The 24,353-nt window shown below is 42.6% G+C and overlaps 8 protein-coding genes across 8 annotated transcripts; 6 read left to right on the plus strand and 2 right to left on the minus strand.

Moving 5' to 3' along the window:
- Positions 1–3,697: 3,697 nt before the first annotated feature.
- On the plus strand, positions 3,698–4,225 carry RBD2 (Rbd2p; the record flags this gene model as incomplete). Its single annotated transcript, XM_018882097.1, has 1 exon — positions 3,698–4,225. One exon carries the CDS (start codon positions 3,698–3,700, stop codon positions 4,223–4,225), a length of 528 nt encoding a protein of 175 aa, XP_018736510.1.
- A 3,317-nt stretch (positions 4,226–7,542) lies between these two features.
- On the plus strand, positions 7,543–8,271 carry MRPS17 (mitochondrial 37S ribosomal protein MRPS17; the record flags this gene model as incomplete). The annotated part of the gene is made up of 1 exon (XM_018882099.1): positions 7,543–8,271. One exon carries the CDS (start codon positions 7,543–7,545, stop codon positions 8,269–8,271), a length of 729 nt encoding a protein of 242 aa, XP_018736511.1.
- A 2,264-nt stretch (positions 8,272–10,535) lies between these two features.
- Positions 10,536–12,380, minus strand: MSS4 (1-phosphatidylinositol-4-phosphate 5-kinase; the record flags this gene model as incomplete). Its single annotated transcript, XM_018882100.1, has 1 exon — positions 10,536–12,380. The coding sequence occupies one exon, from the start codon at positions 12,378–12,380 to the stop codon at positions 10,536–10,538; it is 1,845 nt and encodes a 614-aa protein (XP_018736512.1).
- A 1,717-nt stretch (positions 12,381–14,097) lies between these two features.
- Positions 14,098–16,419, plus strand: SCD5 (Scd5p; the record flags this gene model as incomplete). Its single annotated transcript, XM_018882101.1, has 1 exon — positions 14,098–16,419. The coding sequence occupies one exon, from the start codon at positions 14,098–14,100 to the stop codon at positions 16,417–16,419; it is 2,322 nt and encodes a 773-aa protein (XP_018736513.1).
- A 385-nt stretch (positions 16,420–16,804) lies between these two features.
- MIF2 (Muscle M-line assembly protein unc-89) lies at positions 16,805–18,277 on the plus strand (the record flags this gene model as incomplete). The annotated part of the gene is made up of 1 exon (XM_018882102.1): positions 16,805–18,277. One exon carries the CDS (start codon positions 16,805–16,807, stop codon positions 18,275–18,277), a length of 1,473 nt encoding a protein of 490 aa, XP_018736514.1.
- Positions 18,278–18,820: 543 nt separating this feature from the next.
- Positions 18,821–20,065, plus strand: ERG10 (acetyl-CoA C-acetyltransferase; the record flags this gene model as incomplete). The annotated part of the gene is made up of 1 exon (XM_018882103.1): positions 18,821–20,065. The coding sequence occupies one exon, from the start codon at positions 18,821–18,823 to the stop codon at positions 20,063–20,065; it is 1,245 nt and encodes a 414-aa protein (XP_018736515.1).
- Positions 20,066–20,267: 202 nt separating this feature from the next.
- AWJ20_4995 (uncharacterized protein) lies at positions 20,268–20,852 on the plus strand (the record flags this gene model as incomplete). The annotated part of the gene is made up of 1 exon (XM_018882104.1): positions 20,268–20,852. One exon carries the CDS (start codon positions 20,268–20,270, stop codon positions 20,850–20,852), a length of 585 nt encoding a protein of 194 aa, XP_018736516.1.
- Positions 20,853–21,054: 202 nt separating this feature from the next.
- On the minus strand, positions 21,055–24,036 carry EFR3 (Efr3p; the record flags this gene model as incomplete). The annotated part of the gene is made up of 1 exon (XM_018882105.1): positions 21,055–24,036. One exon carries the CDS (start codon positions 24,034–24,036, stop codon positions 21,055–21,057), a length of 2,982 nt encoding a protein of 993 aa, XP_018736517.1.
- Between the last annotated feature and the right edge of the window lie 317 nt (positions 24,037–24,353).

Here is a 24,353-nt window from a genome sequence, read left to right on the forward strand (position 1 = left end):
AGTTATAACCGGAGTCCCAGTTCGATCAATCGCTATGCCTTAGGTACGGAGGTCTCCGGCTACGGCATAGGAAATCGGCGACCGCAGCAGGGTGAGTGCATAAAAGCTGTTACTGCCAAGAGTTTACTCCCAACAGCGGACAAGGATTACGCCAGATCACCCCATGGTAATATGCAGCCTGCAGTCAACAGAGTAGCAACGTCTCCCTTATCGATAAGAGAACACGACCGCAGATACAGCCTGATACAGCCTGATAGAGTTGATACATAGCCTAATTCAGGCAGTGGTCTTAGTTTATATGGTGGTGATCCCCACTGTTGCGGCCGTAATCGACTAGTATAAATTGCTGCTTAAGTATCTTTAGTCGAGTGTCTCGTGGATGCTCGTCTAGCTATTTATACTAAACAGTACCCACTTGGATCACAATACCTATCCGTATGACAATTAGTTTTGGAATCATATGAGCATTGAAGAGTCAAAGTACTTGTAAGGGAGAAAGTTTATTCCTAGCTAAGATTGAAGTTTCATCTTTTAACTAGCAGAACGTCATAGATTTTGTTGTGGCGTGCAAGCAATAAATAGACCAGGTCTTGTCAAACATATCAAGAAACCAGTAATTTGAACACGAAATAGGTCAGGTCCAGATATCTTCCAGAGTATTTGTGAAGTGCGGGTGTCAAGGTGTTAGTGGGGACTTATTATAGCTACAGTCTGTTCTATGGAGAAAGTACCAGACACAATACGACTGAGAGATAAATTCAAAATACAAGTACAGGTGAATTGTAAAGTCGAGCAGGGAAGAAGCTCAGCTGGTTGAAGACGGCAGGAGGCGGCCAGTGGGAGCAGACATAAACAACCAAAACCCAAAAAAAAAAAAAAATAATTGGCCAAAGACTAAGAAAACAAATAGAAGATATCAATAGTCATGCGGCGAAGTAAGTTTCTTACCGCAGATATCATTATCGATTCACTGATCCCTCTGCTGGATCATGACGATACAGTTTCGTTTCTTCTCACCTGTAAACAGTTTTATGCGTTTACGAGCCACAATTCTGTATGGAAACATCTGTGCAAAACAATCGACGAGGTTCCAGATTCTGGCGAGGATGATGAGAGCTTTGGCAGTAATTGGAGATATCGGTATCTCTATCGTGGACAAACTATGATCTATATGTGGACTAGACGTGAAGATAGGATGAATTACTATGATCTGATTGGAGGTGCAGAGCCATTACCATCTGGAGTTTCATTTTCTGCTGTCGGTAGTAATCGTAATAGACTTCTGTTCCAAAACCCATCGACCGGCAACTATGAGTTCTGTCTTCCTCCAGAGGTTTTCAAAGTACCCTCGCAACCAGTAGAGATATCGACCCGAAACATCTCGTTCCCTAAACTACTTTCCATTTCTACCATCACAGGCAATCGATTTCTACTCAAAGAGAAGAAGCCCACACGAATAAGGGTGAGCTCAAAGAATGTCGACGAGGATCCTTATTATCCTATATTCCACCACTACCAACAGCGGGGTGCAGAAATTGTGAATATTCACATACCGATTAGGAACAGGAAACGAGGCAGAAATGTCCGAGGGGAGATTTCGCCTCCTCCCAGTGAAGTAGATGGCGTGGCTGACGGTACCAGGAGTCCCAATCCTATGAATACAAATATGACTTTCCCGCTATCGCCTCCCCTCTCTCCTACCAATTCGCATGAAGCTCCACTCCCTAGATTGGAGCCATACACATCTAATAGTTCTATACGAAGCCACCTTTATTACACCTCTTCGTCTTCGTCATATAATTCAGCATCCACGACTGCCACATCTATACTGCCTCCTCCATGTCAATTGTTTCAATTAGAAGATCACCACTGTATTATTAAGAGGTTCAAATTTGACCATTTTCCTGAGACTGTCTTGCTAGTTGAGGATGTGGGCTTGGTAGCGGTTGTAGGGCCGGCAGATATGGCTATGTTATCTGAGGAAATCAAGACACCAAATACGAGTAAGACCATGGTTCTGATCCCTGCTACGAATAATATGACCCAGTGTATCCAAATTCGAGGTGTCTTTGAGTCAAAAATAAGCCCTCCTAAACGGTATCTAGTAGTCCTAGATAAATTTGGATCTGTGTATTCTATTTCTACAACCGATATTTACAAGGTGACCGACATTCCTCTGTACCCATTGAGTTCTCTTGAAAACAAAATCCGAATATCAGAAAAGATCAAAAAATATCCTCGCATTCAACCTAATGAACCGATAACCTTTGAGCGCATCCAAGCTATGGATGGCCAGCCCGACACTTTCATCGCATATACACACCAAGGAAATGTTGTCCACAACCAGAATGGCAGATTATCTGTAATCAACAGTCTGCAATATCTGGGCATAAAAGATATTTGCCATATCCGAGGTGTTTTTTTCGCATTAACAAAATATGGTACAACCTATGCATGGCCAGATGGCAAATTTGACTATACACAATTTCACGCGGTTGACTTATCGGGCTACTACGTAAAATCTTTCGCAACTACTGCCCAATCTTTTGTTGCTATTATGACTTCCACAAACACTCCGCGACGCCAAAAACTTCGTGCCCCTCCTAAAGTTGTACCTACAAAACCGAAGCAGAAGAGGGGGTTCCTGTCATTTATTCGCTAGTGTGTTTTTACTTAATGATTGATTATTTGTTTATTTTATTACATGTGGCACCATTTTGTCTCCGGCGGCTGGGGCTCCGCCCCAGACTCCATTGCTCCTCTCGCTGCGCTCGAGTCGGTATGAAACGACCCCAGCAGCTTCCGCAGGTTTTGATTAAACGAGACCATTAATAAAAAATGAAAGGTTATATAATATAAACAAAAATGTGTTCAAACAGAAATATTTAAATCTGTCCATATTTCGTATCCTTTCACGCCAAGAACTCCTCGTACTGGTTGAGAAATGATGACGATGAGATCAGTCAGATTCAACGCGCACCCTGCAACTCCCCCTGCAGGAGCGCGGCTCTGGTAATTTTTGGACGCCAGATCACACATCAACATAGTTCAGGACTGATCTGATGTTATATTTTGATCAATAGCTGATACAACTTTCATACCATGGCACTTCCAACTCTACCTACAATTTTTGAGCCTTATACTCACACGGGATTTCCACCTCCGGCGTTAACTTCGGGACTGGTTGTTTTCCTTGTTCTCATGTTTTTGACGAGCACCGCCAGTTTAGGCTTCAAAGATGCCCTTGTGCTCAAGTCATCAGCTCTCTCAAGCTTCGAACGTAAGTTTTCTGATTTGAAATGGTATTCTTGATATGAAGACTAACGGGATCCAGTCAATAGGCTTTCTTTTTATCCCATGATTCATCTTGGGATTCTACACTTAGTGTTCAACCTCATAGCACTAGTTCCATTGCTTCGGAAGTTTGAATCTGTCAATGGAACTGTCCGGACTGGAATTGTCTTGAATAGTAAGTTATTCTGTCAGAAGATTCTAATTTTTGTTGGCTCTTCTCCATTTTTTCTACATTCCACGCACCCACACGGAGCTTCTAGCCAGTGACTTGCGTTTGATGCTGAAACTGCCTACCAGCTGAAGTTGGACTGTTTGACTCAACTAAAGTGCAATGAATAGTAGATAGAGCCAGAGAGTCTAGGGTGCAACTCAACTGCTGATTACACCACAAATACTAACGTCAATGATTCAAGTCCTGGCAGTTGTGCCTGGTGTTGTGTACTGTATTCTTGGACTTTTATTTTTCCCTAATGCTGCTGTAGCAGGAGCAAGCGGATGGGTATTCTCATTTCTGGGGTACTTTGCTTACCAAGATTACCGTCGTACTCCATTGTTCAATTTATCAGCCACACATGCCATTCCTACTTGGTCAACACCATTAGTTCCTTTAGTCATGTTGGCCATTTTTCTGCCAGGATCAAGCTTTCTAGGCCATCTATTGGGTTTACTAGCCGGTTGGGCAATGGCATTGGGTTATTTGGACCCACTGATTGAGCCATCTACCAAAGTAGTCGAGTGGATTGAGGTTAAGCTTGCTAGAGCCATTGCACTTATCCCGTCTCAGTTTCACTTTATTGGTGAGGTTAGTGCCCGGGAGTCTCGTGCTCTAGCTCGTTCTGACCCTCTCCCAACCACTGAAACCCCTGTCGCTGCTACTGCAGGAGCAGGTACTCAGTCGTTTTCTGGTCCCGGTCATGTTCTCGGCCAGTAAACAGCATAAATAGAATGAGTGGAGCAAAATATGCTACCTCTGAAAATGCCACTTGAAAATTAGATAGTGTCAACCTATTTATATAACTCAATGAATATAGAATACGTCATACTTGGTTTACCGACTGTCTGTAAGCATTCAGTTATCAGCTAACAACTCATCTTACTGTAGCGTTCAGTTACCATCTATCTGGTTATCTTGCTATCTTGTTACATGATGCCACCAGTTGATCAGCACTTTAAACGCCGGTTTAGCCAAATAAGTCGTCCCTCGTCTTGAACAGTCAAACCAAACCAAGTTCAACCCTACGTAGAAAAGTATTTGCATGCAATTCGCCCTGTAACTGCCAAATGCAGCGACTTTCAGGGGTAAGATTAGGGTCGTAGTTAGCCGTGCATATCATCTGCATTATTAGCAGCTCTCACTGAATTAAATGCACCTGCAGAAATAACCACATATACACTTAAGTTTACAATTTGTTTCGTTTTCTTTCATCTTGCTCGTGTCACACAAGTCATAGACGAGTCAGTTGGATTCCTTGAACCAGCTAGTATTTTTTTGACTCAGTTTTGGGTTTAGTCTGCGGTAATCTTAGTACGCCATCATCCTTGCCAATTTAGCGGACCCCTGGCAGCTAATCTACTAGCTCATATCGGGCAGTGTCAATCACCATAGGTCAACGAAGATCCACAAAATATAAAGTAACATCAATTTAAATCAGCCTTTTCTTTTATTGAAACATAAAAAGGCATATGGACAGTGGGGAGCCAACTTATGGATTTGCTGCTGGCTAGGGTGGAACTTACTGAATACAGCTCTCATAATACTGTAATAATCCAGACCCACTGAGTCACTTCACTGCATTCCACAATGAACTCACATCAAGCTATCACAACAAGCAACAGCCATTTTTCTCACACTAACCAAAATCCTGCCAAGCAAAACGCACATATACTTGAACCCCAGCATGAGAATCATCTTCAAAAGAGTGGGGCCAATCGGTCAGTGCCTAGTCAGCATAATATCCAATATAATACCAGCGAATATGGTCATCAGCTTCTAAATGACAGCACTGTGATTGATGATGATCCTGCAAACTCTACCTTCATTAGTGACTACCAACAATTACACTCAGCAAGTTATGTTGACAAATTCACCGGAATTGTTTTACCACTGCTGGTCTCTCCTCTCGATTCCACTACTGACCATGGTGATGACAATGATACGGATCTGGCCAATAGACAAGATGATTCGCATTCCGGACAAGCCTTTTGCAATGATATCATGGAATCTCGAACTTTCACACTACATGGTATGAACATGAGCACTGATACAGTGGTCGGAAGTGTTGAAAGATCGTCAGACGCAATAGGTAGAAGCAGCAATAGTATAAGCAATATTTTCCACGCCATTAATAACAAAACTGTCGCAGGAAACAAGAGCATCCAACCTAGTTCTCCAGGCCCTGTAGCACGGAGTAGTTCTAGAAGCAGTACGATAAGCTCAAGCGAGAGCCCTATCACTAGTATTGGCCATCCAAGTACCACGAGTGATAGCAGTGTAGTTCTTGGAAAAACTACTGCTGAGAGCAGCCTTCCTGTGATTAAAAGTAGCTGCTCCCCCCAAACGCCAACACATAACATCACAATGAGCTCGAATTCAAACCTTCAATCAAAGATGATTGAAAACACACCCGTAGTTAGTCCTGTTCCTTCTAGAAAAGATACACCGACTAAGTCTAACAAAAATTCTAAGAGGCAGCTAAATTCAGATTTCAAAAAAATAGCCTCTTCTACCCCGGAAAACACATCGTTTCGAGATGCGAACTCCTACGTCCAGCAAAATACACATCTCAGTTCCGATTTACCAAGCACAGATTCGCCACCACCAAAGCGTCAACGGGTGAACTGGAAAGCAAGTCAAGAGGAAGAACTAGTAAAACTAGTATTCAACAAACTAGACGAATTTACTTCCGACGTCTATCCAGTTTCAAAGTTGTTTGAAATCACGCATAATGCACTGAAAGGTACTGATCCATCGACATCTGATATTCCTAATAATGATAATGGTACAGTATTGAGTACCGAGCAGATACGGAAAAAGCTAACATCGCTATTGGAAAAGCAAAAAGTAAGAGATCTGAATCATGACTTATCAGCTGGAGAATCTGGGAAAAGGCTAAATATAATCAATTCGGCAATAGAAAACCAACTTGAGAAGCAGAAAATAAAAAAACCGGCCAAAAATGAGAGTCCCTTCGTAACTCAGACAGCTAATCCACTCGACAACGGATATGTCGAAGCTAGCGATAAAGAAATTCATAGCAATAAACGCAAACTTGGTGTTGACAATAATTTGACTAGTTCACAGTCGACTGAAGTATCTCCAACACCACTCCCAAAAAAGCACAATACCCTTACTCTTAACGGAAGCTCTCAGCCTGATGAACGATCCAGGATAAACAATAGTCAGCCGTCAAACTCAGGTGGTCTTCAGCATACCTCGGGTTCTAGCAGGGCTCATACTAGCAACTACAGTAATGCATCTCTTGCCATTCCAGTTCCCGTGTCAATAGCACAGCCGCTAGCTATTGATGATTCCAAATTGACCAATGATGTTTTAACTCGTTTCCATCACAGCTTGAATACATCATCATCCCAGATTTCGACACCAAGCGACGAGGGCAATATCACCGGTCGAGATCTATTATGGCTACTTCAGTATATGGTCGACGAGCTTAAAGAAGAGCGCAAATTTCGGATCGAGGAACAACGACTTCGAGAAGAGCAGCAACGACGGCTGGAAATATCTCGTGCTGAAGATCAGCGGCGAATGAATGAACAAATGAAAATGGTCCGTGACATCACTCAGAGTGTGCTTGATTTCATAAAATCATTTTCTGGAAAACCAAACTCAAGCTAAGCTGTTGATCTGTAGATTTCCTATATTTCTGTCCCGGTCTCCTAGACACCGAGGGTTTCTTAACGATTGATGATTAGGAATGACAGCCATATCTGTCATAGTATATACTATAAAAACAACTGTTCATTTTGTTCATAGCACTCTAGATTTACCATGTCTTAACTACTGTCGCGTGAATCAAAATAGTTGCCAAAAGAATTATTTTTATTTTTGAAACAATACCACTCACTCAAAGCTAGTCAACGGGTCAACAGCATGTAGAGGGAGGTTCGCGAGATTTTCAGCCGTGCGGCACATGTTGAACTGAAATTTTCAAAAATCGAACTTCATCACTTATAGCGATCAACAGAAATAACGACAACGTCTATTAGACCATATAGAAAACACTCGCAAATATGGCTAGACAATCGTTCATTGGCTTTGTGACTTCACAAGGCAAAATGAATAAGACCATCAAAGTGCGTGTGAGAAAGGTTAAGTTTAACCGGGTCATCCACAAGGATATCATTGAATACAAAGATTTCATGGTTCATGACGAACTGAACAAATGTCAAGAGGGTGATGTTGTCAGAATTCAATATGTCAGACCACTTTCGGCCCATAAGTCATTTGCTGTCGCTGAAATCATGAAATACAAAGGTACTGAGTGGATGAAGTATCAGGCTGAGGCACCTCAAAAAGTCACTGAAGAGGAGTTAAAGAAACTCGAAGAATATAAATTAGAACGGCAAGCTCGTATTGAAGCTAAGGGAACCAGTAGTATTGCAGAAAATATACGCAAAGTCGAGAAGTCATTTGCTGGTGACAAGTCACTTGCCGAAAGCGACAAACCCTTGGTACAGGACTTGATGAAAAAATATGGCATCTCTTCATGGCCCCCCTCGCATGAGATTATAAAATTGGATGCATCTAAGTTGAAGAAAGAGTTACAAGAGCTGGATATTGAGATTTCAGCCTTAAGTTATTCATCATACACAAAGGATTTTCTTGCCAGCCAACCTGAAGAGGCAGACAAGATTCTTCAATCTCTGGGCCATGATACGACGACCATGAATTCTAGCATAAAGAAAAACATTCTCATGAAGCATTTTGCCAAGTCATTTAATTCAATTCCCGTTGCTTAACGGATATGTAAATATATATTAACTTTGTACATATTTTAACTTTGGTGATAAAATGGGCTGATTAGTGTGGTTTAGAATAACGTATAGTTTTGGACATGCGTCTTGCCAGTGAGAGGCATACTAAGAAGAACAAACTTTCTCTCAACTGGTAATCCGGTAAACTACACTGCATAGATGTTTTACTTCCTCGATAATTTTTTAACATGCTCTGGATTTATCCATTGCCATGAGGGCGATATATGTAATCCTTTCCGGAAGTTTATATAATAGAGGAGCGTAATATTGTCAAACAAACATAAGCTTACAATTAAAAGGGTACGGTGTGTATTTAGAGCAACATCAAGTTGCCAGTATGCAATTCATTAAGCAGCAAGTCAGTAATTTAACCGAGTCGTTGAGTATTAAAATTGAGGATAGCAGGGCTGGTAGCTAGCCCGCAAAGCGGCAGACATCGTAGGCTGGTTTATAAGAGACAAAGATATTCACCACAAATGTAGTATTATGATTATAGAATCTGGCCTGAATCTTTTGTAGAAGTATGTTTAAATCTAACCAGCGAAATGTCTCGACAGTGATCAGCTATGGATGGTGATCATCATTTTGTTCCTGCATACTGCAGTGATAAGGCAAGACGATCGAAGGCACTGAAGAGTTGGGAATTATCCAGGAATCTGACTCAATCTAAGTACTAAACCCACTTCTGACGGTAAAGCAAGTGAAATAACAATAAAAATACAATCTATACTATTGCTAGGACTGGGCCAAAGCACTAAGTCACAGCATGTAGCTGCGGATCAATTGACATATGTTCTGTGTAAAATGGAAACGACAGCTATGAATGACAGAAAATAGAGGTTCATCTCCGTTGTACATTTTCTAGTGTCTCAATCGAATACTCTGATAGATCTAAGTAATGGCATTTAAGCTAATCCATATTGGTACTTGTACTACAAGTTCCACAGATATTCCTGAATGGTCAATACTTTAAAAACATATACGCAGTAGTAAAATTAGTTATCGGTTGGAATTGTTGTGACAACCTAGGTAGTATCTCTCATGTCTTTAATAAATGCTCATTGTCGCATAAGACACAAGAAGAACTAGTTTCTATGACCATCCGCTTTTTGGAGCTAGAAGAGGGATTACAGGAATAACTGACAACATGGCAGAAGATCCAGTTCTATTATTGGTCGGATCTTAAAAAGACGCTTGGAAAGGGTTAAATTAGTCCCTTCTGTCCTATGATGGACTTAGTTAAATACTCTTGTGCAAGAGGCTTAGCACCAAAGTAGTGATTGAACAGAGCTCAAATATGTAGGCTCAACGCACTGCCATCGTATTAAGTATATCTATACAAATGAATCTTACGAAGGAGTGGCGGCTATAAAAAGTATAATAATAATAATAATAATAATAATAATAATAATAATATTAATATTAAGTACAAGAGACAAAGAAACAATAACCAGTAAAGTGATAGGTGTTAAGCTCAAATCAATAAAGTGCGCGGTTACACTAGTCAGCCAGCTTCTGTTCATGAATAACTGTCTGTCAGCTCCGTGAGAAGCGAGGGATCATTCCATCAATACCAGGAATCCCGTTAGAACAGAATCAAATAGCCCATTGAATTTAGTTGTCGAGCTCGGAATCGTAGAACTGGACCCCAGAGTTCATGCCATAGTAAGAGGGAAGTACCACTAAAAGTCCATTGGCCAGGTGGGTAACTTGAGAAGAACCACCTAAGGCGCCAAGTCTTTGAATGCTCATCGTCCGTCCATGAATATTGTGAGCCTTGAGATCCAATTCCAAAATGTCGCTAAGGAAGCGCCTCATTGGAAGGATCCAAGAATGTCCAGGAGTAGACTGGCAAGGAGCCAGCTCTACCTTAGTCGAACGGTCTAAATCGTCGTCTACTCGCGGTGTGCGAGGCGACAGATGAAGTGAACAACAAGGGACGATGAGCAAATTGTTAGACTTGGGACCTGTGAGCCAATGAATGACAGCAGATATCAGCCGGGACTCGGGATGTCGCCGACTGAAGATCGCTAACCAGTAGTGAGTACCAATTGAAACCATGACGAGGGAGCCTCTGAAGATTACCTTGATTCTGTTCGTCATCTATCAAACAAAAAGATAGCCTCATCATGAACTAATGGTCTTAGCTAGTATTGGTCCCTCGAAGAGAAGGGAGCAACAGACAAGGAAATAGAAAACCTCGAATCATGCTAGACCGACCAGATAACCGCACATCATGAAAGAAGAACTTAACAACGAGTAGACACTGATCTGCCTGGTCCAGGGACCACAGCAGATTGAACGAAATTAAGGAATCTCGCTCCATACTTGGCAGGGTGAACAACATCTACAGCGGATCTGCCAAACATCAGTCCTTTGACAGTGGTCTCCGCTCTCTTGCGCCAACTAAAGGGGCAAAGGGTATCGATCATACCAATAACTGGTTGTTGTTCACAAGTACGAGTGTCACTCTGAAGTCCTACCAACAATGAATAATCCATGATGTTATGTCGCTTCAAGAAATCGACATCCTTTGAAACTTGAACCATTAACTTGTCTCGATCCTCTTGAGTCATGGAGATAGCCTCGTGCTTATCAGTCCAGTCAAGATCCTTGAACACTACACGGCCACGATTGTCTTTTCTGGGCCCGGCACGTCGGTCATGGCTCGATCCCTTGAGATCGTAAATCAAATCTGTCTCCTTCTGAAGCAAATTCTTCATAATGATAAAGTGAGTCTTCTTTCCATCAGCAACAAGAGTGTAGTTTCCAAGATAGAAAGGGAGCTGAGTACTAGAGTGGGCCTTGATATGATTGTAATAGTCGGCCAAAAATTCCGCGTTAGCAATGACGTTGTGCTCCTTGCGCTTGATGGTCTTAATAATGTACTTGCCATTAGGAGTAATCAAGAAATCGGATCCAGATTTGCCAGGAGATTTAGTCTTGGTCAAGTCAGACTGCAAAAGAAATGAGTTTAAAAACTCATGATAATCAATTCCACAAAGGGTGCGGATGTTTTGATAAACAATAGGCGAATAGGCCTTAATAATGGCACCTCCATCAAGTCTGTATTTCTTGTTCTCCATAGTGAGAGCTTCCTGGCTACTAAGGGGAGTAGCATCGACAGCAGTTTGAACTCCATTAAACATGAGAGTGGATTTTGTAATAGGGGCAGCGCGTCCAGTACAAGAAGTCAGCTTGGCCTTGGCTCTTGTCAACAAGAATGGTGTCTTGGACTTGTTGACTTCCTCAACCTGAATGACCAAATTGTCAGAGGGAGTTTGAGCAATGGGCTTAAATGGAGCCAGTGGAGCTGTAGTGGGAAGCTCAGAGTCAGGTTCAGCTTGAAGGCCACCAGAAACAATCAATTGTGGCAAACCCTTGAATAAGTTTGCAACGGCAATAATCTCAGCAACAAGGCCGTCAATGGAAGAATTGCCCTCGATAGCAGGGGTAGGGGCGTCGGCAATAGCACAAGGGGTTCCATCATCCACCTTGGCAGGAGTGATTTCCTCAGATTCAGCCAAATCGCTGGTAGAAGTTTCCAAAGGTGACTCAACCAATGTAACATCGCCATGGGAATCAGGAGAAAAGTCATTCTCATCAATTTCAATAGGGCAATCAGATAGAGCCCAAGAGGCAGCAGGGGTGGTCCAGGTAGCTTCAGTGTTCTCTTCGGACCAAGTAGTTTGAATTTGGCGGGTGGTAAAGGCTGCCTCATCTCCAGCCTCAAAAGACCACTCAGAGAAGTTGTCATCATCATTATCAATGGTAGCAGAGTAAGTATTACTCGACTCTTCACAATGAGGTTGTTCAGAAACAATATCAATGGGTTTCCAGACGGTGGGTTCATTGAGGGTCTCATCAGATCCAACCGAGATACCAGAGTCATCGGAGGAACATTCAAGGATCAAAACCTTGTGATAAGCAAAAGCAGAACGTCTGGCAGGACGACGGTTCTCTTGTTGTACACAAGCACCATACTTGGGCACAGAAACACCGCAACGAATGTCACTCAAAACAGGACGACGAGGGACTTTGTGGGTTCCATTAGAAGGAAGAACATCACCGTTGGAAAAGAAAAATGCACCCATTTTATCAATTAAAACGGGTAACAGTAACAGAGTAGTAGTAAAAAAGTGTTGAAAGCGCTGGTCAAAAATTCACAGAACAAAACTTGAGTGTAAAACAGCTGTAGGTTTATTCTGAGGAGAAAAGAGAAGAAGAGAAGAAAAAAAGACCATTGCTGCGGATGTAGCTTCATATATATACACGGGGCTCTAAAGATTATGTTGATGTCTGCACTGACCGCATAATCTTGGTTCACGGACTCGGTCGAGCTGCAGCCTGCAGTCTGCAGGCTGGGGCGGTCTACATCCGTTGGAGGAAAGCCAGTATCCAGTATAAACGTCTGGGCATTAGAAATAGCAAAAGAGTAGAAAGCAAGATGTAATTTAGGTTATATAAGCCAAAATTATTGTAATATTGGAATCAATCGGAGCCCGATCGTACAACTTTATTCTAACTTTATTTGGCATGGAAATGTCAGGGGTAATCTCATCGCTGCTGCCCAGCCTAACGGCTGGCCCATATGCGAGATAACGAGTGGACATCACCGGGGTATGCATGTATGTTTGGGTGTACGGAAGTGGTCTGGGCGGCCTCCGGCCGCTGGGGCTCTCTGCACCAGACGGCTCGCTTCGTTCGTGACGCCAGGCAGGCTACAGCCCGAACGCGGCTCTCTCTGCAGTTGCAGCAGTTGGGAGAAATGCCACTGGGAGAGCTAGAGCTGGTGCTCAAATTTTACACCAAAACTATTATTTACCCAGTATCAAGCACAATTAATCATGTAAAGTACATGGGAGTTGTTTCTAGTAATTGAGTGAAATAGCTACATCAGTCGTGGCCACGCCATATCTATAGCACACTCAATTCGACTGAGTGACCGCTGTCAAAACCGTTCAGCCGTGCATTGCAGCTACCCTGGTCATCATCATACCGTCTGCTATATTGGCCGAATTAGTGAGACTAAACACAGCTTGATTTCGTCCTAGGTCGTCGTCGTCTATCTTATCAATCGCACTTGGTGAGAATGCACGAGAGACATGTGAAATACTGCACTACAGAAAGCTGAGTATAACACCTAACAAATTGGCATAAAAAATCAGGTAGTTAAATTATATCACCAAATATTTCTAAATTTAACTGTATGTACTCTGAGTCTCCAGATATAAAGCAATGAAAATCTCACAAACATCCATACCCAGTGCTATATAATTTTAAAAATGATCTAGGTATGGATACTTGGCTACTCACAACTTTCCCTTAAGGGCATGTGTAATCCTTTATCTGCATACTCGTACTCTGGCTGGCGACGATCAAGTACGACTCGGAGTGTGCGGCCCTATATGTTCACAAGCTGTAACAACACACAGATAGGGTACGAGTGCAAGCAGACGTAAACTGTTTGAAGACTCTTGTAAAAGACAGCTCGAAAGTTAGCTTAGTTCTTAGCACTGATAGACGATTGAGGATATATCTGGGCTGTTTGCAAATCACCATATTGTGAGTGATTATTCTCAATACAAGCTGCAGATCAGGAGATCGAGAGTAGAACAGTAGAAATCTTAGCATTCGGCTGTTAGTATTGTATGTGATTCGCTATACAACGCTGCTCCTTTATTACCCCTACTGTGCAAGAGATCTGCCGCTTTTTTTTTTTTTTTTTTTGCTGGTGTTCCCATTGTTTCTTGATAAACAGCCTTTTCAGTCAGGTGGAGTTTACAAGAGTGGAACAGCTTTCATTGCGCTATGAATCCATTTTTCGAGACCTCAGTTGAGGACTTGAATTTATCAGTGGAAGAGCAGAAATCATATCCTCGTTGGTATACTGATTTGCTGGTTCGAAAAGGCAAGCAGTCTGTAGCAATTGGAGACACGTTATCTTTTGTAGACAATTTTGGTTTAACAGAAGCCGACAAGCATAAGATTCTGTCTATTTTTGGTGATCCTCTTGTGACACTGGAACCTGCCCAATTCTATATTTTTATACGATTGGCTAGCCATATTCTACAAGGAGAGAGCATAAGTTCATCACTCATATACATACAAGCACCGGTTCCAAAACCCAAAAGCATTCTGTCACGCAAGCGAAAAAAGGATGTACAGAGTCCAAGCCTTGCAGGTACTACAGGTAGTAACAGTATTTCCAATGGCAGTGCTAATGTTGGCAATAATCCATTTAGAAGGGCACCTACGGTAGTATCAGAAGAGTCATCGGTTCACTCTAAGCCACAAAAACTTGATATTGATTCGTTTACACAATTTATATTGACTGGCTCTATGCCATCAAAGTCAACCCCAGATTCTGGAGCTAAATCAGATTATGATTCTGATGATGCTGATAGACCACCTCCCACGTCGAGACGAAAAAAGAGAGTCACTTTCAATAATGATCCGCCACAAGTTGCTGAAGCTGCTGCTAGAAGTATGGAAGAGTTGTTGCGTCAAAAGGGCCTTCAACGAGAGCAGCCAACCGCTGTCTACCAAGGAAGTTCAGGATATCCTGGTGGAGACTTGAATTCGGGATCTGGAATGGGTTTCGGAGGTAGCAACGGAAGTTATGACGATTCAAGTCAAGGCCAAGAAGAGGATGAACCTGATGTTGAGATAGATAATACGTTCAAGAATGTTAACATCGACAGTGTACTATATCATGGTGTTTCCAATGTAACCCCTGAGCAGGAACATTTCACATTTTCCGATGTTATATCTCCTTCCCCGTCACCTCCTCCACCTGCGCTTTATCAGAGCCACACCGGCAATGGTGCTGCTGACAATTCAAAACTTAGCAGCATTGCCAGTATGGCCGGGATGATGACTCCTAATGGTGACCCAGTCTCGCGATCTAGTCTAACTAGTAGCATCGGGTCTGGGACTAGTCCCGCTATTGGTCTGGGACTTGGTGCTGGAGTAGGAGGAGGGCCTGGATCTGGATCCGGAACCAATTCGCCTAATCAGCAATCATTTCCCAATCACAGTCCTATTCCTTTTCCAGCCGTTGGCAATGGATCGGAGGGAAATTCCTCGGCGCCTCTTCCACCACCTCCGCCACCACCTCCTCCACCACGGCCGCGAAGTGACTCACGTCCCAATGTATCATCATCTCTTGCATATTCATCAATAACAGCTGGGAATCACAATAACAATACCAATGTAAATAGTTATCCACAATCATCGAATGCTGGCCATGCTTTAAATCATACAATCTCAAACTCACAGGTGTCGAATTTCCATACTGGTAGCTCTTCATCGCTTGTCAACCCTCCCACAGGACCAAGATTGACATCTCCGTTGAATTCTATGACCAACTCACCGTTTCCATCGGCACCTGCCTCTATATCATCTACCCCTACGCCTGCATACAACCAGATACCCGTCCCAAGTATCCAAGTAAACCAGCATCAATATCAGAATCAACAACAACAGCATCATGACCATTATCAAGAGCAAACTTTACAACCACTCCAACCGCAACACACACGTTCTAGGCCGATACCTCCACCTATTCGTCCAATGGCGACTGGTGGAGACATTCCGGCTATAGCACCACCTCCGCCTCAATCTAGAAGAGTCGGTAGTAACAGTAGTATCAAGAGCGTGAATAGCATCAACGGCAGCCTTAGCAATGGGTTGAGTTTGCAACCACAAAACGGCCCACCCCCACAATCTCTATCATCCAATACTCTACAGGCATTCCCATCTCATTTTGCCACTTCACCACCTCCCCCACCTGCATCGTTTTCTGGCCAGTTTGTGCCACATCCTGGTTCACCCGCGCCTTCACTGCCTCCAAGGCAACCCTCGCCCCTGTATCAAGGTGGATTAGCACCTCCACCTCCGCCTTCCCGTCGCAGAGCTCCTTCACTCCCTTCTCAGGCAGTACAGTATAGAGCTTCTAACCCCCCTGGGTTCAGTACTCCTCCTCTGGGAGCTGGTGGCCCCAATAGTTTTATGCCTCACCGTGCTGCTCTGGGCCAGCAACAAACAGGATATACATCTTCTGCACCAGACCTCTTGGCTGATTTAAAGGCTCTCCAGGATGAAGTAGATCGCATTAATGCTCAGCGCTAGGCTATATAGCTCTGAAGTATACATAATACACACACTTGATTATTTTATAGGAAATGTTGATACACGTAGCATCTGCTAACCTTTTTTACTTTGTTTGTTTGTCTGATACAAGCTACTGCTTCAAACTGTAGATTATAATCTTTTAAATAAAACATATGAGGTGGCATCTCGAATTGTAAGTCAACGAAGATTTAATGCCTGTAGAGTGCCATCTTGTCTTATCGGGATCTGCAAAAGATAACCTACAACACGCATGTCGTTACTACGGTATCCAGCCGCATTAGCTAAATTGGGTCCAAGATAAACAAACACATGAATGTAATAATTATTTCGCCTCACGTCACTGAGTATATCTTCAAAACATTTTGTAACCGTGTTTTTTCGTATGGACGGGCTGTTCAAACTTCTATGGCCTATGAGCCATCATGCTGGCCCATCTATTGATATTCCCACGTATCAGCAAGGGTGTGGTGAGGACCAAATAGACCTTCAAATCAAGTCGCTATTGTATATGTTTCGAAGATGTGGAATAGCCAAATCCGAACAGTTCAGGCAAGGAGACGAGTTGAATGGTGTCACAATTCGACGCCATAAATTGTCTGACAAGAGATCAGTGGCAGATTTGAGGGTTTTAGGTGAAACACCTGATAACGCTCTCAACAAATACAGCCCAGACGGGTTGCAAGGCATGTCAGCCATGGATAAACAAAAGCTGGACGTCATGTATAGTAAATCACAGTTTGAGAGAGTATTATCGAATGACGAACATCGCGTCCTTATTGACTGGACCAAAAACAAGTTCAGATCTTTATGCATTTTAAGTGGACGACCCAAAGAGATCGAGATTCCATCATTTGAGTGTCCCAACTATCATTTCATTATTTTACCAGCCGATGCTAGCGAAGAAGAATATATTCGAAAGCTATCAACTTCAGACTTATATATTGAGCATTCGTTTTCTCTTGCACAACGCCAGAAAATCATCAAGGAGATCCTATTCTCTGTCAGAGCCAAGAAAGGGCGTACCACGGCAAGCCCGGACAACGCCAGTCAAGGCAATAACACGAGGTTTAGCAAAGATGAAAGAGCATTTATTATCCACAAATACTTGAGTGTACTTGCAACTGAAATACAAGTAGAGAGGCTTTATCGAGCCACACTTCGAGCTAAGCAGCAGCAACAGCACCAACAGTATCAAGAGCAGTTACAACAACAAATGAATCAGAGTGATCTTAGTGAAGGAAGTACTTCTCCTCCAACGGCAAGTGTTTTTGGTTCTCCAGGACGTATGCCTCGTGCTGGGTTTGTACCATCGTCTGCAGACCGCAGTCGAAGTCGAAGTCCCGAACGCCTTAGTAATGGAAGCTCTGGAAATACTGGTAATCGTTCGCCAAGTCGGAGTCCTGAGCGCTTGAGCAATGGGACTGCTTCAGCTAATCGAATATACATCCATGGTCAGAATCCTGCTTCCCATTCTGCTGTGCACTCACCCAAACCAGCTCCTAAATTAAGTTCATATCCCTCATTACCATCTCTTAGCTCGACCAATACAAGGCCGTATACAGGACAATCATTATCCCGTTCTCCTAGTCCTGGTAAATTCTCACTTGCAAGCTCACCACCAAGAGCCACTGGTGGTCCTGTATCTATGAACGCACCCACATCACCTAGTGCACAGCGACTCCGGTCGAAAGCTTCCAACTTGAATCTCAGAAAGACTGCTCCGGACCTTGCTCCATCCGCAGTGGCAAAAATTGGAGACAATATCCCACCGGCCATTCAGCGTGAAACAATGGAGCAAGCTCGATTTGCCGTAAGAAGTCGTATTGAGAAGGAGAAGTCTCTCCTTTCCACATAAACTCATAAATTCATTATAAGCACATATAAGGACTATATGATATATATTTTATTTAACAAATTTATTTAACAGATCATTAAACAGATTATTTAACAAGTCATCTAACAGATTATTTAACAAGTCATCAAACAGATTATTTTTAACAGATATAACTCAAAATCATTTTCTAGTTAGAGCTTCCTCATCTCACTTAAGCCGATACAGGCGCGATCCCGCTCGGCGTCAAAACGCGGTATTAATTAATCCGCACTACTCCGGAATCATTCCGCTCGGTACTGCGATAGTGCGGTAAAGCGGTAGTGCGGCAAGTGATTCGGCCGGTTACTGTAAGATGTGGGGCCCCACCTTTCCGTCGTCAGCCGAAAAACCGCCGAACCCTAATAATACAAATGGCCCCGCTCCTACTCGACCCGATATATAATAAGCATACTCCTAGATTCCGTCAGCTTCATTATCTAACTAATTTATTATAGAATACAAAGAAAAGTGAGTTAATGGAGTAGGAAGGGATGCTTGAGTTGGACTTTCCTAACATTTAAACAGATGCAACGGTTCGCTACTAGATCATTCTCGACCTCTCGAGCCAGTCGATCCCTCAAATCCGCTTATATTTTGGGTGGTGCCAGAACCCCAATTGGCAACTTCGGTGGTTCCTTGAAAGCGGTTTCAGCTGTTGACCTGGGTATTGTCGCTGCCAATGGTGCTATTGAAAAAGCAGGTATCAAGAAGTCGGATGTGCAGGAAGTGTACTTTGGGCATGTCATTCAAGGAAACGTGGGCCAAGCACCAGCACGTCAAGTCGTGATCAAAGGTGGTTTCCCTGAGACCACTGAAGCCACTACTATTAATAAGGTATGTGCTTCTGGACTGAAGAGTGTGTCATTGGCTGTTCAAGCCATTCAAACCGGCGATCGTGATGTTCTACTTGCTGGTGGTATGGAATCTATGTCAAATACTCCCTACTATAGTGTGCGTAATGCTTCTTTCGGTAATCAACAATTGACTGATTCCATTCTTGGCGATGGTCTCACTGATGTATACAACAAAATTCATATGGGATTGTGTTGTGAGAACACTAATAAGAGAGAAGGTATCACTCGTGAAGATCAAGATAATTTTGCCATTGAGTCTTACAAGAGGGCCATTGAAGCACAAAAGAATGGCGGTTTTGACAATGAAATTGTTCCAGTCACTATTAAAACTAAAAAGGGTGATGTTGTAGTATCAGAAGATGAGGCCCCAAAGGTCATTAAATTCGAGTCTGTTCCTAAACTTCGCCCTGCATTTGCCAAGGATGGTACTATCACTGCTGCTAATGCTTCTTCTCTCAACGATGGTGCTGCTGCTCTTGTAGTATCATCCGGATCGAAAGCTAAAGAACTTGGTGCCAATGTTGTGGCCAAGGTTATTGCATACGCTGATGCTGCTACCGCTCCCATTGACTTCACAATTGCCCCCTCAAAGGCTGTGCCTATTCTTCTGAAAAGAGCAGGATTGACCGTTGACGATATCGCCAAATGGGAGCTTAACGAAGCCTTTGCTGGTGTGTCTATTGCTAACAACCGAATTCTTGGACTTGATCCTGCCAAGGTCAATGTGAAGGGTGGAGCTGTGGCTATTGGTCATCCAATTGGCGCTTCTGGAGCTCGTATCCTTGTTACTTTGATCAACAACTTGAAAGAAGGTGAATATGGAGTTGCTGGCATCTGCAATGGTGGAGGTGCTGCCACTACACTTCTTATTCAAAAGGTATCTAAGGTTGAAGATGAAGTTAGCTCAAAGTTGTAAATATATATATTTATATATGTAATTGATAAAAATGCCTATTTTTTAAATTATCTTTAGTCAAAAACAACATATATGATGTCGATATTGCAGGAGATTAAATGCGAATCAAACAAACGCGCGGTGTGTGTAAACAATAAATGTGGGGCATTTCAGCGTCAAAACAATCAGCTCATCATAATCTTCGAGTGAAAAGAAAATTAAAATGAGAGTCGAGTATTACGAAGAAAGGGATGACGATTCTCAAGAGTTGAAGAAAGCTGTTGAGATTATCAAGAAGAGAAGAGGACCTACTGGGCTCCTCGAATTGGACCGAGGTTTACTGCATAGCCCGCAGATGGCCGTAGGGTGGAGTCAATTTTTGGGATCAGTCCGAGCTGATTCCAAATTAAGTAGAGATATTAAAGAATTGGCTATAAGCAGAGTTGCATTTTTGAACAAAGCTAAATATGAATGGGAGCACCATTCGGTTATAGCAGCAGAAGCAGGTGTTAGTGCCAAAGGTTTGACTACTATACAGCAACCCGATGCTATAAGCAAAGGTTTATCTCATGATGAATCTGTATATGGTCTAACACTGAAGCAACAAGCTTCTGTTCTCTACACCGATGAAATGACTAAAAATGTTCAAGTGAAGGATGAGACTTTTGCACTACTGAAACAATTGTTTTCCGAGGAAGAGATCGTCGAGTTGACTATCACCGTCGGGGCATACAACTGTGTGAGCAGATTTCTTGTTGCTCTGGATATAAATGAACAAAATGAAAGAAGTAGAAACTGGTCGTCCTAGACTGATATCAGTTGTTAGAGATGTGTTAGGGAATTTTGTCAGTTTATTTCTATTTTATTTTATTTTATTAGAACGTTCCTGTGTATATACTATCAAAATACTGTACATAATCATCGTTACTCATTTAGCATTGGTGGAGACTTAGATATTGAATGCCATTATTATTAACTAACTCATATTATACTACATATCAAATAGATGACTAGGTAGTCAATCTTCCTCGTTGGGTGTTCTGACTGATATTGAGAGATCCCAAGAAACTGCTCAGATCAACACGATCTCTAAAGTCAGCAACATCCTTTACCGAATCTTCAAAGTGGCTTGATGCGCTATGAGCACTTAACGACGAGGCAGAGCTACCGGCACGCTCTCTATTTGAAGGTACTTGAAGTCTTCCATTGGTTCCTAGTGCCCCGTTAAGCACCACACCCGACACAGCTCTTCGGAGATCATTTACACGGGGGGAAAAGTCCCGCTTCTGTTCAATACTGTTGGCAAAAGACGCCTTCCTCAGTCCAACCACAAGCGGACCGCGGTTTCCAGAATTGGCAGAATTAATCGAGAGTGGCCCTTTTTTCAACTGTCTTAAAGAACGAGCTTTACTAAGCTGGAGAGCACCATTGGAATATTCAGTACTTTCTTCTTTCAACTCATGCTGGGGTTGAGACTCAAAAAGCTCGCTTTTAGTCTTTGCTGAAATGACATTTGGATCAGCAAGGAACTTATCCGCAAGTGACTGGCGATCAATGGGCGAAGTTCGAGAAGCATGAGAGCTATCGATACCATTCAAAGAGCCATTCAACTGCTGAATTTGTTGCTTGTAGTCAGATAGTGGAACCTGTATACCTTCGTACCAAACATTATTAGACTTGCGTTCGTTGATATAGTTAGAAACAATTGCAGAAAAGTCTTGCAAAGAAAGTTCTTGTCCAACTGCAGCCAAGACCCCAAGGATTAAACTTGAAAGCTCGATTCCTCTTTGGACAGTACCGACTTCTTTGTGCTCAGATTTCAATGCAACTTCCTCTAGGGACCAAATATTAGGCAAAATAGATACTACACTGTGTAGACCCAGTATTCTTATAAAGGCCACTAGAATGTAATATACAGACAAGATACTTTGTGATGAACAGCTCGGTTCTCTTAGCACATTAAATGAAGTTTGAATGAACCGGTATAGTATTACCTTTTCGGAGGTCATGCTCTTGGAAACTGGTCTAGACTTGTCGGTGCTTATCAAGCCACTTGAGAGGTATTTGATAAAAACAGAAGTAAAGCTGTCTATAACATCAACGCTATCGTGAGAAATCAAGCTTTGGGTACCTTCCCATACAGTTAAAGGTACACGTACCTTATATGAGTCCTTATTGGCAGCAACTGTATCAAGAATCTCTCTTATATTTAACAAATCATTCACAATCAGAGTGTTAGACACTCTAGGACTCAACTGACGTTCTGGATGGGGGGCTTGGCCACTGCCATTATTGGTACCAGCACGATCTCCAGAATGCGTAGAAATACTACCAGAAATGCCACCCGACCCTATAGCGCCACCATGGATACATCTCGTTAGAAGTTCAGCTATCATGTCTGAAATTTGATCAGAGTAATAGTTGTGACTGGCAAGAGCTGCAATGGTTTCTCGTGTACTGTCAATCATGGCTTGAAACTGGGTGGCTTCGGCGGGTTTTGCCTCAACAAGTATAAATCGCTGTTGATGGTAAAGAAGAGATCGAAGAATATCCATGACTGACAATCCAACCATGCTAACAGACGAACTTAACAGAGACTTGATGAGATAGGCTAGCTTTTTCTGCAAAGGCAGATTAGTTGTCTTCAGATTCACATATTTCTCAACCAGTGCAGATAGAACGACAAAACGCAATTGAACTGGGGTCCAGGTAGTGACTAATTGAAGTAACACATTTGACCATGCAACCGGTGAGTTATGTTCGATGATGTAACCAACTACAGTGAGAGCGGCATGTCGGACTTGAATCAGTGCAGTAGAGTCGAACAGATGTACAAGTGCTTTCAAAGCAATAATCAAAATATCATTTTCTTGACTGGCATTTGATTCATCTTCCGACAATTCAGCTTCAAATTGATGTGAAGAAAAAGAGACCCTACTATTGGACACATTCAGAGAATCATCTGCTCCATTACTCAAACCGGTCAAAACATTAGATGCGGCATTGACTGTTGTGCTACCAGCATGACCCAAGAGATTTTTAGTTTTTGATGCCATGTGTGAAAGGGAATGCGCATGGGTAGTTTTGCTCACATTGGCATTCGTTTCATCGAGAGAAATGTCCGCCCTGGATGTAGAAAAATCAGTAGTATTACCCTCTTCATAATCAATAGCATCATCATCGCCATCATCATCTTCGTCGTCATCGTCGTCATCACCTTGTTGCGAAACCTGTGGGTTTGCAGATGAAGCTGGTGGAATGACTAGAATGCTTTGCCTCCGGTTAATAGTTGTAGTAACACCATCGTCAAAATTCTCCTCTCCAGACTCATTGACTTGCTGCTGTAGAGCTAATAATGATGAACCATTCGAGTCCTGTGCCAACGATAGTGTATTCAATACCGGTGGTAAAATAGTGGTGATTTCATTCTGCCCCACCCGTGTAGCTAGGGCAGCAGAGGAAGCTGCAGACTTAGCAGCTTCCATTGATACCTGAACCCACTGGAGATTGCCAGACGAAGTGCTAGAGTGACGACTGGCCAAACCAACAAACTGCACTACAAGTTCATGACATGCTCTGACATAGTCCGAGTCACCCGCAAACAAATCACCATTGTGGTATTTGGAGAATGTTGCAAACACTTTGCCTGCGACATGAGCAAGAGAAATGTCCGCCTTTGGGAGGACCACCAGTAGTATACTGACAACATAAGGAGCAAATAGATTCAAATCCTCATAACACCTTTCAATCAGAGCATCGACAATCTCTAACGTAACCTGCACATTTCCAAATCGATCTCTAGCAACATCGGCACGAGTCAATTTTTCAAGGAAGCTTGCAACCTTCGTCAACTTAATTCTTCTCGTAGAAACGTAATATAGCAAATAAGATAATTCAGACGCATTTGGACGTTTATCGAGACCTTTTGCACCAGGTGGGTAACACTGTCTAATGAGCTTTTGGTGTTTTGGAGCTATCTTGTTGCGAATCATTTTTGGAGCAAATTTATAAAGCAATCGTGACAAAGAAGAAGTAGTAGGTTTCCAATGAGTTGAAAAAGAGTGAAATGGGGTGAATTCTTCAAAGAGAGGCGAATACTGGAAGCTTGTACTTGGGTTCCGAAATTGAAAGCGACTCAGCAGTTTGACAAGATTTCAACCCGGACCAAATTCTAGACTCGTTAGTATCCTTGTACATGGAACAAAATACTTATAACACACAAATAAAAAGCTGGCGATAAATAATATTATATTCCATGCTGAACAGCCCACCAAGATGCGGAAAGCAGTGAGTACTTACGTTTAAAGCA

This window comes from Sugiyamaella lignohabitans, chromosome D (assembly GCF_001640025.1).
Source record: "Sugiyamaella lignohabitans strain CBS 10342 chromosome D, complete sequence".
In the NCBI taxonomy this organism is placed as follows: domain Eukaryota; kingdom Fungi; phylum Ascomycota; class Dipodascomycetes; order Dipodascales; family Trichomonascaceae; genus Sugiyamaella; species Sugiyamaella lignohabitans.